The following is a 15,847-nucleotide window of genomic DNA, read 5'->3' as shown; positions in this document are numbered from 1 at the left end:
GGCACCGCGCCCCGCCGCCCCCCGAGGTCCGGCACCGCGCCCCGCCGCCCCCCGAGGTCCGGCACCGCGCCCCGCCGCCCCCCGAGGCCGGGCACCGCGCCCCGCCGCCCCCCGAGGCCGGGCACCCCGCCCGCCCCCCAGCAGGCCGGGGGGCCTCGGGGTCCTCCGCTGTAGAACCGGAGCCAGGCGGCCGGCCGTGCCCGGGACCCAGCCGGGCCTTTCTCGGGGAGGGCCCGCTCGGTTTACAGAGGGGGGCACGGAGGCACCCGGGCACGGGAGCTGCCCAGAGGGAGCGGCCGGGGCTGGGGTCGGGCGGTTCGGGCCGCCGAGTCACCCTGCAGACCCCTTCCCGTCCGAGCCAGTCTCCACAGCGCGGCTTCCAGAAACTCTCGCTGCCCTGTTGGCTTTCTCCTCTTTCCCTACAGCTGCCGCTGCTCCTGCCAGGCCTTGCCATGAGGCTCTCAAGTTTGCGCATCTCGTTTTCTCTCCCCCACAATCCTGGGGTGAAATAATCACAGCAATAATCCTGCTAATCATGGCAGCTGTCCTTGAGATCGTACTTCCCAGTCTGCAAAAAGCCTCACAAACTCCTTCTGTCTTCACAACCCTGACCATTAGACTGTCAGTGATAATGACAATAGCAACGACGTTGAGATGGTGCCCTGAAACCTGGAGAGCGCTTCACAGTTCTCCCTCCATCTTCCCGGCGACTCAGAAGGGAACTAACCCTGGTAACGACACCACTAACAACCGTAGTTATTTAGCACCAGGCCTCATTCAGTGCGCTTCGTAAATATGACCTCGCCTGATCCTCACACTCCCCTGAGAGGCGGGTGCCGTTACTACTGATATGTCAGCTGTACTTAATACAGCACTACTATTATTCTCATTATCCCCATTTTAGAGAGGAGCAAACAGAGGCGAAGTGACTTGATAAGGGAGACAGAGCCAGGGAGTATCAAAGGCCGTAACTTGAACTCAGCTCTGACTGGTTCTGTGTCTAGAACTCCTTCCTTGCCTGCATGGTTGGTGATATCACAGAATAACTCCTCTTGTTAACAGGATTCAAAGCATTGGTTAGGAAGACTGAATCAACTCCTTGGCTGAGACACGTCCCCCCTTGTAACACAATGGATTTCAGCGGTGTGTGTGTGTGTGTGTGTGTGTGTACTTTCTTAATGCTTCAGCTCCCAATATAGTCCCTTGCCCATAATTAGTAAGTGGCTGTTGAATTTGTAGAGAAAAATGGCAAAACCCCTAAAAGATCCAATAGAGGAAGCCCCATGAGTGTTGGTGTTAGGAATAAATATCCTTCTGATTCTATTGCTTGCATGGGCAAGATATGAATAAATAAAAAATTCCAGATTAAATCATAAAGTTAAATGTTACATAACATGAAATTTCTGTTATTTATCATGTTCCAAAAAAGAAGCAAAGTTTTTCTAAAAGTAGATGATTAGAGAGGCCAATGTATGGGGATAATGGAGATGGAGGACTTATAAAATATGACTCAAAGCATCATTAATGGTTAGATTGGGCAAGTTTAAGTTATATCCAACAATTATTGAGTAGCTCAATTTAGCCTTAGTGGAGAGTTCTTGGAGGTGAACAGTAGAAAGGGTCAAAAATTGGAGCTAATCTCCTAAACAAGGTGGGAATTCCCTAGACGAGGTCCATTGTTATGTTTGTCCAATTCACACACCTGAGCCAGGCTCTTGGCCATTGGAAATGTAGAGATGAATGCAAAGTTGTACAAGTTCATCTTCCCCTGAGACTTCCTCATTATTATCTGGGATCCATGGGTTTTAATAGGGGAGAGGGCAATGAGGTAGTACAGTAACCAGAGGAGCAGCCTAGATTCAGGAGGACCTGAGTCCAAGTGTGATCTTAGATACTAGCTGTATGACCCTGGGCAAGTCTCTTAACCATGTTTGCCTCAGTTTCCTCATCTGTAAAATGAGCTAGAGAAGAAAATGAAAAACTACTCAAGTATCTTTGCCAAGAAAACTCCAAATGGAATCACAAAACAACTCAACAAGAAGTATACTGGGCTTTAAACCATAGTGACTATTAGAGGCCTTGAGTTCTTTAGACGAAAGGATCTTGAGATCTTATGTCAGAATGTCCATCTCCAAAAAGCTTTCCTCAAGGCCGGGTCTCTGTGAGAATTGGGTGACCTACTTCTGAATAAATAGAAATTTGGAAAGGGTTCAGAGGAGAGCCAAACTAAGTAAGAGAAAACCTACCTGTTTAAAATACTTCAAGGAATATTGATACATGGGGTCTATTTCTGACAGACTGGCAATGACGAAATACATAACAGATCCCTGGGTTGCCACAGGCCGATACTTCTCCCTTGCAGCATTGATCATCTTTTCTGTGGATTCTGCCTCTTGAAGTCTGTTTTTAATGGCCCCTGAAGTGATCTAAAATAAAAATTGATGGGACGACAATCAATGAATGGAGATAGTGACCTAGCCTCTGAGAGGCAGCTCCTTGGTCTGTCAGTGAACATAAGCCTCTATTTACAATGGGCCATCCACTGGGCTGGACTCCCCCCCCACCAGCGAAGATGCTTCTCTTGCCTTGGAATCCTGGAGGGTGTTGATGAGTTCTTCATTGTCCAGAATGTTCCCTTCGGATGTGAATAGCATTTTGAGGATTTTGTCCTCAATGGCTTTCAGCTGGTTTTTGTCAGCATTGATCCTCACGATGAGTTGGATTCTTTGCTCCTCTAGCTCAGGTTTTTCAAGCCTCACCACGTCACTAGAAGAGATGTTGGACCACGTTAGTGATGCCCCCAGTTGGACCTTACAGCTCATGTCCCCATAAAACACTTTCCTGCTTCAAAGTCCTTCACCAGACCAGTCAGAGAGCATATCAGACCTTCCATCCCTCCCCAAGGCATCCCATTAGTGTGGGATGCTCCTCTCATTCATTTCTCCCATTCCCACCCCTAAGAAGGCAGCATGTCAAAGCCAATGGAAAGTTGTCCTTCAGAGCAAGAACTATGGAGTTTGAAGGCAGATTAAGTCTACTATTTTCAATTTTAAAATTTGTTTTTTGTTTTCTCTTTCTTTCTCATAGTTTTCCTCCTTTTTCCTGATTGTCCTTTCATAACATCATTAATATGGAAATATGTTTACATGATACATGTATGACCTATTTCAGATTTCTTGCTTAGAGACAGGTGAGGATTTTACAGAGTTATAGGCATTGGAATTGTGATTTCATTAGTACAGGCAACAACCAGAAGATGAAATATCCTGCCATTACAGGATGGACCTCTTGGAGAGGGGGGAGGGAAAGGAAGAAAGGAGAAAAATGTGGGACTAAAAATGCTATCAAAGAAATGAATGTTGAAAACTATCTTTACATGTGAAAGGAAGAAAATACAAAAAGGAAAAAAAAAGCAAGTTGACTTTGAAGTCAAACAGACCTGGGTTCACATTTTGCCTTTTTTTCGCCCACTGGCTATGCTATCTTGGGCAAAATCACAGTCACTCAATGAGCTAGACAAGAGGTGTCAAACATGCTCCCTGACCTCTAGGAAACCAAATAGTTTAAATTGTAATTGGGAGATATTTAACAAAAGATAAATTCAAGAGCTAATACGCAGATTTTTAAGTCAAAATGTAGGATCCCCTCCATCCTCTCTTCCCTTTTTTATTTTAGTTTGACATCTGCTTTAGGCAACTCTAAGAAAGAGGGTGGTCTTAACTATTTATATGTCCTGGGCCCTTTTGGAAGTCTGGTGAAGCCTATTTTGGACTACTCAGAAATATATATATATATATATATATATATATATATATATATATATATATATATATATATATATACATATATATATATATATGTAAAATAAAATCTATATAGTATTTCAAAGGAAAAATTGCTACTGAATTATAGCATTCTAATTTTTTTCTTTAAAACCCCAGATGAAGAGTTCTTGCTCTAAGACTAAACTGCTCCATCCTGTAATGGCAGGATATTTCATCTTCTGGTTGTTGCCTGTACTAATGAAATCACAATTCCAATGCCTCTAACTCTGTAATCCTCACCTGTCTCTAAAATAAATGGTTCCTAGACAAACCTGTTTTTCCTTTCTTTTTTTTTTTGGCAAGGGTTAGGGTTAAGTGACTCGCCCAAGGTCACACAGCTAGATCATTATTAAGTGTGTGAGGCTAGATTTGAATTCAGGCAATCCTAACTCCAAGGCCAGTGCTCTATCCACTGCACCACTACCTAGCTGCCTCTGTTTTTCCTTTCTTAATTCTTTCCCCTGACTCTGTCCTTCTGCCTTGAGATGGTATCTTTATTTCTGCCCACTTGGAAGTCCCCTTTTCAATGTCCTAACTATTATAATATTCTATTCAGATTTAATGATATTCCTCATTTCAACTCAATTCAATGAGCATTTATATTGTTGAGGCACTTATAATACCTTGTGTGTGACTTTACGGTACAAGGATTACAACCTACAGATTTTTGGTCTTCTTTATCAGCCCACAATTATATTTAAACAGAAATAAATCAGTCCCTAGGCCATAAATATTACTCATCTGTAGCTGCCATATTCCAAAGTCCATTTTAAGGCAATGTACCACTTTATGACATAATTATGTGTTCTTAAAGGTTCACTATTCATTTTTTTTCCCTAATGACCAAGAAAAGGTAGACAGAAGACAGTAAGTTCCTCAAGGGCAGGCATTTTGCATCTAAATTCTTATTCAATTGTTGAATGAAAGGGAAAGAATTAGAGAACAAGGAAGGAACATAAGCAAATAGGTAAAGGTGCAAATAGGTCTTGGAAATAACCCAAATAACTGGTTTCATTTGCTGGCTCCTGACTGGTAAGAGCAACCAGAGAGGGGTGGGTATATTTGTATGTTGGCAGGGATGAAGGAGAGCTCCTCTGTATCATGTTACTGTCTCCGAAAAAGGTGATAAATGATGAAGACTGTGAAAACTCGGTAGTTCTTTTCATGGATCAATGCAACAATAATAAAGAAGTACCCATTGGAACATGGTATAGTGGGAGTTCCTTTGCTCTGTGGGTTGGAGTGGGTGGTAAATGAGGTCCTTTCCCACTCTCCTATTTTGTCCTTCTATGGTTTTGTGATTGAAAGCTCAGCTCTTTATTAGCCTCTCAGCTGCCCATACCGAGTTGCTATTATTTATAGTCGTTATTATATAGAACTTTAGGCTCCTCCAAGCATTGCTTGTGTTAGTAATCTCCTTCTATCCACAAACACTGAATAGTTATAATTCTGTGAGTTATTGCACTGAGTGGGCCACAAAGATGCCATCCAAGCCTTCAGAGGGCTGACAATGTTTTTTAAAAACCCAGATGAAGAATTCTTGTTCTATGATTAAACTGCTCCAACCTGTCTGGGAGACGACATAGATGAGAGTAGAATGAAAGCATGAGAAGAAGAAAGAAAAGTGATTCTATGAGTGAGGGTCCAGAGAATGGTAAGATCATTTCTTGCTTTGGAGAACAGGGAAAGTTCCATGGAGGACATGGTTCAGGAAGCAGACCTTAACAGGAGGGTAGCATTTCATGATGGTTATGGGAAATAGTGCAATCTCATGATGGTGATGATGACAATAATGGCTACCAAAGCACTTTGCAAATAGAATCTCATCTGATTCTCACTGCAACCCTGGGAGGAAAGGTCTATTGTTATCCCCATTTTTTCTGCAGCCGAGAAAACTGAACCAAACAGAATTCATGTCTAGGGTCAAACAACTAGTAAGAATCTGAGGCATGATTTGAACTCAGGTCTTCCTGGACTCCAAGTCCAATGTTCTTTTGACTGCTAAATGCTATAATTAGTCATAGAGAGTCAGGGAATACTGAAATCTGCAAGGTTTTTTTTTGTTAGCATTTAATAAACGTTATTGGTTAGTAAATAAGTGTTAGCACGTACTCAACATTTACATGTGAGGTACTGTATTAAGTGTGGGGATACAAAGAAAGGAAAAACTCCAGTTACTTGTTTCTCCTGATATACGTAAAAGGTAAATAGCAGGGAAAATGTCATTCATACCTTAGCAACTGATCTTCCAGGCCGGATTTGGTCACAGTAAAATTGATGATAGTAACTTTAATGCAGACCTGGAGAACAGAATACATGGCAGAGAAAATAGTTTTATTTCAATAAAGAATGATCAAAAACCAGTTGTTGCTGATCATAAATTCAGAGTTAAGGGGAGGATCCCCTTAAATCCACTTTTTCAATTAGTGTAGTTCACTATTAGACCATACCTCAGTTCACATATGTAGATAAACCTGAGGCCAAAAACTAAACTATGCACTATCAAAATACAAGAAAAGTTATTGATCAACAATGCAAATGTTAGTCGTCCCCACCAAAGATATTAACCTTATAAGAAAGTTACATGAAATTTATCAGAGAGAGAAAAAGGCATTTTTAGATGAAACATTATGTTCTTTGTTTTGATCTGAAGGTTTTTCAAAATTAGAAATGGTTCATTTGTGTTCAGGTTTTTTTCTCCCTAAATGATTATAGCTTATTTGAAACTCAATGAGTCCTATAAAAATTTAATAAAAACCTATTCTATAAAAACCTAATCTATAAAAGTTACCATACAGGTTGCCTTCTAAAGCCTCCCATTGGAAATCTGAACACTTTGCATCCTCGCCAGGCAGCTCAGTCTTGGTGATCAGACTCATCTAGTTAGAGCCGGAAGTATTATCTTCCCATTCCCCTGTCCCCCAAATGATACATTCTTTTTCCTCTCACAAGAAACTTATTACCCATTGGGAAACTCAATTTTTTCATAGTTGGAATTCACCTAGTCTTCTTTTACCCTGAAGAGAATATAGAAAATGATTTTAACTAAAATTCAGCTGATTGAGATGAACTCAATGAAGACCTGATTTTCAAAACAATGAAAATGCTAAATCATGAAATATTGAACTCCTTTATAATTCTGTTAAGGAATTGAAGCATACTTGGACTCTGGATGTTTCTAAACTGACTTGGACAAAATGAGGTCGGAGATAATGGAATGGAATGTAGAATTGCAACTGTTACATTATATTATTATATAATATGCATTATTATTGTATTATATCAGTATAATAACTATAGGACTAGATCTGTGATTTTATTGGTACAGAGACTTCCAGGTAAGGAAAATCCCTTTATCAATGCATTCTTTACATATAGAATCTTAGAGAGTTGCTTAGAACATTGAGAGGTTGAGTTCCCATAGGGTATTTTGGAGGCAGGATCTCAATGAAGATCTTTTTGATTTTAGAGTCTTACTAACCAATATATCCCATTGCCTCTTAGGTGAAGTAATAACTCCTACTTATTTAGTTCTTTAATATCTGTGAAGCACATTTCTTAGTCTTGCTTTGAGGGGATATGGAAAGGGAGGCACCTATAGACTGCCTTCCTGCCCTCAAAGTGGCAGGAAATCCACAATTTTCCATCCCTCCATGGGGAATGGGTCTTGACCCATAGTATATGGAGAGGAATTGGGCCTTATGACCAATTGTGGGAGTATGTATGTTTGGGATTAGAATTCACAAGGCTCCTGTTCAGGTGACCCATAATTTATGGTGAAGAGATTTTGGGACTTTATCAGTTGTTTTCAAATATCTAAAGGGCTGTCATATGACAGAGAAATTAGCCTTTTTTGGTTTGGCTTTCAAGGGCAGAATCAGGGGCACTGGGAGGAAGTGGTGAAAAGACCAATTTAGTCTTGAAATCCAGAGATACCTCCAAATGATGTAGAACTGTCCAACTTGGAAAGAATTCAGGCAAAGGCTGGACAGCTCACTGTGAGGTGTAGAAGGGATTCCTTTGAGGAATGGTTGGCTCACATGGCCAACTCTCAAATTCTGTGATTCTATAATTGTAGGTGTTGGGGAGAAGTGATGGGGATCTCCCCCCATTTGAATGCAAACATCTGAATGAAGATGATTTGGAATCCTTACTCATCAATAACCTTTAGACTGAAGCATTGTCTTTTAAGGATGAGCCCACTGGGAATCAACTTCAGATACTGTGATATATAATGATGCCCATTCAGTAATTTGTACATAATTGTACTTGAGCACTTATAAATTTAACATACAATTTCTCAGTCAGACGTAGATAAACCTCACCACCACCACATTGGGAAAGGGGCAGAGAGATTGTAGGATCATAGATTTAGAGCTAAAAGGGACTTTGGAGGGTACAGATGAGGAAATTGAGTCATGCATAAGTTAAATGACTTCCCTTCCATCCCACAACTAGTACAAATATCAGTCTGCATTTTTTCTGGCTGTTTCCTAAGCTTCTCTCTCCTCCACTTTGCCTACTAACCTCCCTAGTGTCCTTTAAATCACAATTAAAAATCCTATTTCTTTTGGAAGCCTTCCCTAAACCCACTTAATTCTAGTGCCTTCCCTCTGCTAATTATTTCCCATTTATGCTGATTATAGCTCACTTCTTATATGGTTTACTTGCACATTTCTCTTCCCAATGAGAATGTAATCTCTTTGATGGCAAGGGTTGTCTTTTGCCTCTTTTTATTTTTGCCTCATCAATTAATATTTATTGATTCCTTGATTGCACTAGAATGGGACTAATATAGCAATGATTGTTAACATTTAAAGAAGATGTAAAATTTGCAAAGCATTTGGCATCTATTCTTTCAAACCTCACAACAGCTCTATGTTGTGGGTGCTATTATTATTGTCTCCATTTTACAGATAAGGAAACTAAGGGAGGTTAAGAGACGTGACTAGCATTGTACAGCTACTGTGTGACTGACTCATCTGGCAGAAGGTTTTCCTCTTCCACATCTAGCCAGTCTATTAAAGAGGGAGAAGGGGAAAAGGTTAAGAGGATAGTCATGGGACAGGGGATGGGATTCATCCAGCAGTGGAGAAAGACAATGATAAAGGGAAAGGCCAGAAAGTTGGGCCGCTGCTGCCAGAGGGGGGTTCATGGGAGCACCTCAAAGAAGAATAAATAACATCAAGATTTGGGAAGAAAATGGCAAAGATATGGCCGAAGGAATGACATCAAGGTTGTTCCAGAATCTGAAGACTGGCCAGAAGAGGTGACTTCATACCTCAGGGAGATAGTGGGGGTTGGGCAGCTTGGTCGTCATGTAGAACTTGAAGTTTTTGTCATAGTCAATGTCAGAGTCTCCAAGGCGGATGAGCGTTCGCCCGCCGGTCACAAATGTCTGCTTCAGGAGGACCGGTTCCAGGGCAGGGTCCAGGGTTTCCTTCAGCTATGGTAAAGAAAATGGAAGCATTAAGAATGGCATCAGCTAGGGGTGGCTGGGTGGCGCAATGGATAGAGCACTAGCCCTGAAATCAGCAGGACCTGGGTTCAGATCCGACCTCAGACACTTAATAATGACCTAGCTGTGTGGCCTTGGGCAAGCCACTTAACCCCATTGCCTTGCAAAATCCTAAAAAAAAAAATGGCATCAGCTAATTTGATATATTCTATTGGCATATCTAGATTACCTAGAGCCAGAGCTGGAAGGCACTTCATAGTCCAACCTGAGCATTTGACAAATGAGGAAAATGAGGTTTATTTCAGTGATCTCCAGATTTTCTTGAGTCTCTGTGGGATATGAAGATTGCCAGCTGGTGCGAAATAGCTTTAAAATTGGGTTAGTTTATCAATGATGATTCCAAAATGCTCCCTGATAGCCTGATAGGCAAATGGACTTGTGATTTCATTAGGATAGTGAACTTGAAGATGAGAAAACCCTTTCTACCCATGCAAGTCAATACTTTTTCCCTGAGTTACTTAGAGCATAGATGTTAAACAGGGAACCCACCCTACTGAAGCATCTGGTCCACAATATCCAAGTATGGCCCAAACCAGATGAAAATGTAATGGAAAAATATTTAACAAAATAAATAAAAATACAGGACATAAATAATATTACATTTTATAACCAAGTCAATATGGGGCTCACAGTTTGACCTCATTGGTCTAGGAGACTGAAGACTTGGCCAGGAGACCATCAATTAGTTTGTATCAGAGACAAGGACATAAACGCAGGAAGCTTTCTGGCTTCCAGATCAGCTATCTATATGCTATGTCATGGTGTCTCATTTATAACACAATAGGGAAGAAGGAAAGGAGTGAGAGGCTATTTCTGTCCTCTATAGGCTTCAGCTGCTTCTCCAAGATCATCCTTTATCCAAGAGGCATTCTCAACCCTACCTTCAACTCTTGTCTTCTGAAAGTTCTTACACAATTTTTGAAAAATCATTAAGAAAAACTGAGTCTATATTTAAATAGGATGTCTCAAAAGTCTTACTGCAACTTTTAAGACTTTTGGGACACTCTTAAATACCAAATAACTAATTGAAAAATGGAAAAAATTAATTCAGTCAATTGATCAGTTTAAATAGCAACAAAAACTGGTTTGGTTGATTTTTAGAATAAAAAGGATAGATTCTTTTGATACTGGATAGATATAGGCAGTGTAGGCAGCCCAGTGCCTAAATATACACATATATATATATATAATAGGTAATTAATAGATACTCATTAAAAGAATAAGAATAGGAAAGCAGAATTAGCGTTTTGTTTTAAAGGAAATGGAAAACAAACCTCTTCTAGCAAGACTGGTAGCCCAAGTCTGATGGAGTTTTCAAGTGTACGTAGGAATCCACTATCTGTGAGCTTAATTATCTTTAGCCCATTCTGAGATTCTTTGTTTCTTATCCAACGATTTGCCTACATGGGAAATCCAGAACATCAATGAAATTCATGCTTCAAAATAATAACAACAATAATATTTTGGATGGCACTTAAGATTTACACATAATATCTCCTTTAATCAGATAGCCATAAAGTTGTGGTTCTTAGATCAATGGAGCTGGCCCCTCTTTTTCAAAGGATATTTGATTAATTATTTTTGTGTTCCTCTCACTTCCCAATGACAAACCTCTCTCAATAACTTTCCCTTGTAACAAAGGAGAACAGGTAACCAAAATAAATCCACCCAAGTAACTGCATCTGAAAATGTATGTCTCTTTGTATTTCTGCTAACTCCATCAAGTTCCCTGAAGTCATAATCATTCACTGTATTGACCAGCGCTTTGATTATTAGCTCCTTGAGGGCAAGATTTGTTCTATGTTCTAGTGATTACTGCAGTATCTGTGGCACTTAATAAATGCTGCTTGATTAATTATAAAAATTATTCTGGTTCTACTCACATTTTGTTGTTTAATCATTTTTCAATTATATCTGACTCTTCATGATCCCATTTGGGACTTTCTTGGCAGAGGTAGTGGATCAGTTTGTCATTTCCTTCTCCAGCTCATTTTACTGATGAGGGCACTGAGGCAAACAGGTTCAATGACTTGCCCAAGGTCACACAGCTAATAAGTGTCTGAAGTTGGATCTGAACTCAGGAAGGCAAGTTTTCCTTCCTCCAGGCTGGAACTCTATCCCAGTTGCCCCTTCTACTTAACTGCATCCATTCATTCCTGTAAGTCTTTCAGATTTACTCCAAATTCATGCTCGTTCCTTACCACAGTTTATTCAAGTATTCCTCAATTGTGGGTCACCCACTTTCAAAAATTTTATTTTTGCTCCTACAAAAGTGTTGATATCATAATCGTTAACTTTATACAGTGTTTTAAGACCTTTCCCAATATTTGATCCTCACAATAATTGTGGGTGGTTATTACTAGCCCCATTTTATAGGTGAGGACATTGAGGCAGACAGATATGAAGCATCTCAGGCAGGATTTGAATTCAGACCTTCCCGACTCTAGGTCCAGCATTCTTTCCAATGTGTTGCCCAGCTGCTCTTGAAAGATGTGGAAGAAGAGAAAGTCTTTCTTGGTCCACCTTCTGGATTTTCTCTGGAGCCACTATAGGGTGCCTTGCTTTTGACTGTGCATTCCTTCACACCTCACTTGTTTGAATCTCTCCTTACCTATGTTTTGAATGCAGAAGGATGCCTCCTCCTAATCTGATGGTGATCCAGGGGTTGTGAAGGCTCAATCAAAGAACCAAATTTCAGGCAAGTCCACTAAGCTAGAAAAGATTCATTTGGGGCCCCAGTAATGGCAAGTTTCTGGAAACTGGAGTTAACAGATGACGGAAGCAGACTCCACATCAAAGTAAAGCACTAGACCTCATTGGACCCTAATTTGCTCATCTATCAAATGTCAGAGAGAGAGGTTGAGGCACTATTGAGCTCTTTAGTTCATTTCTGTAAGAATTTTCATGGGAGTCCATGACCACCTTTCTTCCCACCTTCCCAGGTGCTGCTGGTTTCTAAGACTCTAGCATTATACTTTTTAAGAAATGACTCCTGTACTTTGATGTACTCACAATTTCATCCATGAGGTCATTTCATCAAACGATGCAGATCCTGACCCATCCATTCCCTAGTTTCTTATTGAAACTTTGTCCATGCCCTTCCATAAATGTTTCAGAGAACGTGCATCCAATGTTCTGGGGGTCTTCTCTGGTTCCCTTGATGCTGTGTAGTTATCAAAGAGCTGTCCATTGGTTATCTCTCATTCCTTCCAAATGGCCCACATCCTTTGCCAGACTGACACTGTATGCCACTTCTCCTTATCACTCTTTCTGTTGTTGTTTTTCACAATTGATATTTTATTTTGCCAATTATATGAATGTTTTTAAACACTCATCCACATGTATATGCATATTTATAAGTTTCATAATTTCCTTCCACCCTCCTTTCTCACCACTTCCCCTCAATGACAAACAGTTTGGTGAATATTGTACATAGACAGTTGTGTTTAACAAGTTTACAGATTTTCTCTAAGAGGAATTAGGACTAAGGCAAAATAAAGAAAATCATGAGATAAGAAAGAAAAACATGAGAAATATTTTAAAAGTGAATGTAGTATTCATTCAGATTCTATAGGTTTTTCTTTGTTTTGTTTTGTTTTGTTTTTCTTCCTCTGGATGGGGGATTGTCCATAGCCAGTCTCCTAGGGGTGTCCTAGCTCTCTGAACTGCTGAGAGCAGCTGCATCCATCGTGGCTGATCAACTCACAATGTTGTTGTTAATGTGAAGTGTTCTCTTGGTTCTGCTCCCTTCACTCAGCATCAGTTCCTGTAATTCATTCCATGATTCTCTAAAGTCTGACAATTCATGGTTTCTTATACAATGATAATATTCCATAACATTAACATGCCATAACTTGCTTAACCATTCCCCAGTTGATGGACATCTCAATTTTCAATTCTTTGCCACTACAAAAAGAGCTGCTATGAATATTTTGGAACATGTGGGACTTTTCCCTATTTTTAATGATTTCTTCTGGATAAAGTCCTAATATTGGTTTTGCTGGGTCAAAGGGTAGGATCAGTTTTATTGCTCCTTGGGCATAGTTCCATATTGTTCTCCAGAATGGTTGGATTCGTTCACAGATAGATCCACAATGCAATCCTCCCACAGCCTCTCCAACATTGATTGTTTTCCCTTGTTGTCATCTTAACCAAACTTATGGATAAGAAGTGAAACCTCATTATTTTAATTTAATTTATCTAATCAGTAATGATTTGGAGTCCTGCATCATTCTTGGCCACTAACATGCTCCCATGGAATAAGATCCAGCCATTTGAATATAGATTTGTATTTCTCCCAAATATTATTCATCTTTGAATTTAATTTTCACATTGAAGCTTAGTTGTACCCATCATGCACCTCTTCACTGTCCTTTGGGTTACTGATCTGCTACTTTCATTCTTCAAAGACTGTGGTATTCATTTGATGTATATTTTGTTTGTTTTTTTGCTGTATTTTTAACATTTATTTATTTAATTTTTATTTGGGTTTTTGCAAGGCAATGGGGTTAAGTGACTCGCCTAAGGTCACACAGCTAGGTAAGAATTAACTATCTGAGATCAGATTTGAACTCAGGTCCTTCTGACTTCAGGGTAAGTGTTCTAGCTACTGTGCCATCTAGTTGTCCCTAAAGTTTATTTTAAACTTAAATATAAAATGAGAAAAAAAGAACATCTCCATGTATATAACAAAATATAAAAGTATAAATTTTCATTTCTGACTGTCCTAATCATACAACATTGAGAGAAAGATATTTTTGTTAAGATAATGGTCTCTGTTTCAGGAGAATCTGGGGCAGGTATCATTAAAATTATGGCACAATTTTCTAGAGGCCCTTTCCTCCTAATCTTCACTTGTTTGGTCAGTTGTTTGACCATCGACACATGTTGAGCCTCATAACACAAATAGTAGAAATGTTATGTGGAAACATGGTAAGGATGGACAATGGAAAGGACCTTATGCAAATACTAACCAGGGGTGAGGACATGTTTGTGTCATTACAGATGAAAGAGATTATGTCTGACTCCCAGAAAAGAACATTAGAGTACTTGGGGTGGAAGATGAAGATGTTGATTGGCTCCAACAAAAGGCAAAGAAAACAGAAACGTTGACAGAGGTAAAAAAAGTGTTAGAAAACAAGAGAAAGAAGTGGGGGGCGTGTTGCTAGCAATGGTCACCGTGATGGCTCATCTACAAGTAAGTGCAGGGGCATCATCAGATGCAGAAAAATAACATTGGACCTTTGTGGGACATTCTCCTTGAATTTGAGTAGTCACTTGGGGAGAAAAGTTTCCTGAAGTGGAATGGCAAGGAAAAGCTTCTAAGGATGTAATTCAAGTGTTGCATCCTCAGCAACTTGCAAAGAGGACTCTGGTAAATCATTTTAACTTTACTGGCCTTGCCCTAGCACCACCATTGCTTATGATTTATCCTGGAACGTTGCTATCTAACTCCACATAACATGCTCTGATACCACTTGGAGGTGGATGCATTTGGTTCCATTTCAATGGTAACAAGGAAAACATCGCTTATCTACAAATCCTTCATTCACAAAATTGCAATGTCACCATGTATGGGACTTTGGGGTACAAACTGCAACAACAGTCTCCCTTACCAAGGAGAAAGGCACTGAGAAGATAAAGAGAAAACAGAACAATGAATGGCCTGAGCCAGTGCCCCCACTTGTCCCCAGCACCCTGCCTCTTTGCCCAGCTCTGCCCTTTTGTAATTTTTGTGAGCCTATCGCACCGCCTAGTGGACAGACAAAACATAAACATATTCTTACTCCTATGCAAAAAAAAAAAAAACCTGGTAATTGCTGCACAGGAGAAGGGGGATGACATCTCTGAATTAAGATCACTACTCTATCCCATTAGTATTGATCAACAACAGACCAGAACATTCCAAACTATAGACAGAAAGGCCATAAAAGACTTTAAAAAGGCTGTTAAGGATTATGGTTCCACGGCTCCATATATTATTGCCCTATTGGAACACATTGGAATCGATGTCCTATGTCCTTATGACTGGAGACTGGAAAAATGTCTGGAACCTGGAGAGTTTTTATAGTGGCAGCCAAATTATCATGAGACATACAGAGACATATGGAGTTGTTTAACCAGTTTGGAGTGCAGGCTCCCATGTTAGATACGATGCTTGGGACTGGACCCAGCAACGGCCCCATGTAGGACGCCAAATGTAGTGTTGCCCTGCTAGCAGGGAGAGTGATATGGCTCAGGAGAGAAATAAAACATGCCTACACTCGGGTGGGGATGCTAGCAGGACAACAAGCAGAGCTGTTTCTTGTATGCTAATGTTGTGGTTTTCTGCTATAAAGAACTGTGATACTGTGAGTAAATAGCTCTGTTTAGACTTAGACTTGCACAGGATGCAACCTTGTTCAGGAAGTTCAGGTACAAGGCCTATCACAAAAGTGAAGTCATGTGCTGATGCAGCTGTTATCACAGCCGAGTTCTGTGGAAAGCCCAGAATGGGTCAATTCTG

The 15,847-nt window shown here is 40.2% G+C and overlaps 1 protein-coding gene across 6 annotated transcripts in view; it reads right to left on the bottom strand.

The window, feature by feature from the left end:
• DNAH6 (dynein axonemal heavy chain 6) overlaps positions 1-15,847 on the bottom strand; it is a 227,602-nt gene that overhangs the window by 45,440 nt on the left and 166,315 nt on the right. For 5 of the 6 annotated variants that reach the window (XM_074196146.1, XM_074196126.1, XM_074196152.1 and 2 more), the window contains 5 exons: positions 10,617-10,742; positions 9,106-9,270; positions 6,057-6,124; positions 2,586-2,766; positions 2,247-2,426 (listed from right to left, as the gene is read on the bottom strand). In XM_074196146.1, the coding sequence (XP_074052247.1) occupies positions 2,247-2,426; positions 2,586-2,766; positions 6,057-6,124; positions 9,106-9,270; positions 10,617-10,742 (720 nt within the window). Of the gene's footprint in view, positions 1-182; positions 499-2,246; positions 2,427-2,585; positions 2,767-6,056; positions 6,125-9,105; positions 9,271-10,616; positions 10,743-15,847 lie in introns of those variants that run through there. The other variant, XM_074196170.1, reaches the window with a different exon arrangement.

Source organism: Macrotis lagotis, chromosome 1 (genome assembly GCF_037893015.1).
Source record: "Macrotis lagotis isolate mMagLag1 chromosome 1, bilby.v1.9.chrom.fasta, whole genome shotgun sequence".
Classification (NCBI taxonomy): Eukaryota; Metazoa; Chordata; class Mammalia; order Peramelemorphia; family Peramelidae; genus Macrotis; species Macrotis lagotis.
This window is presented reverse-complemented; position numbering and strand designations above follow the sequence as displayed.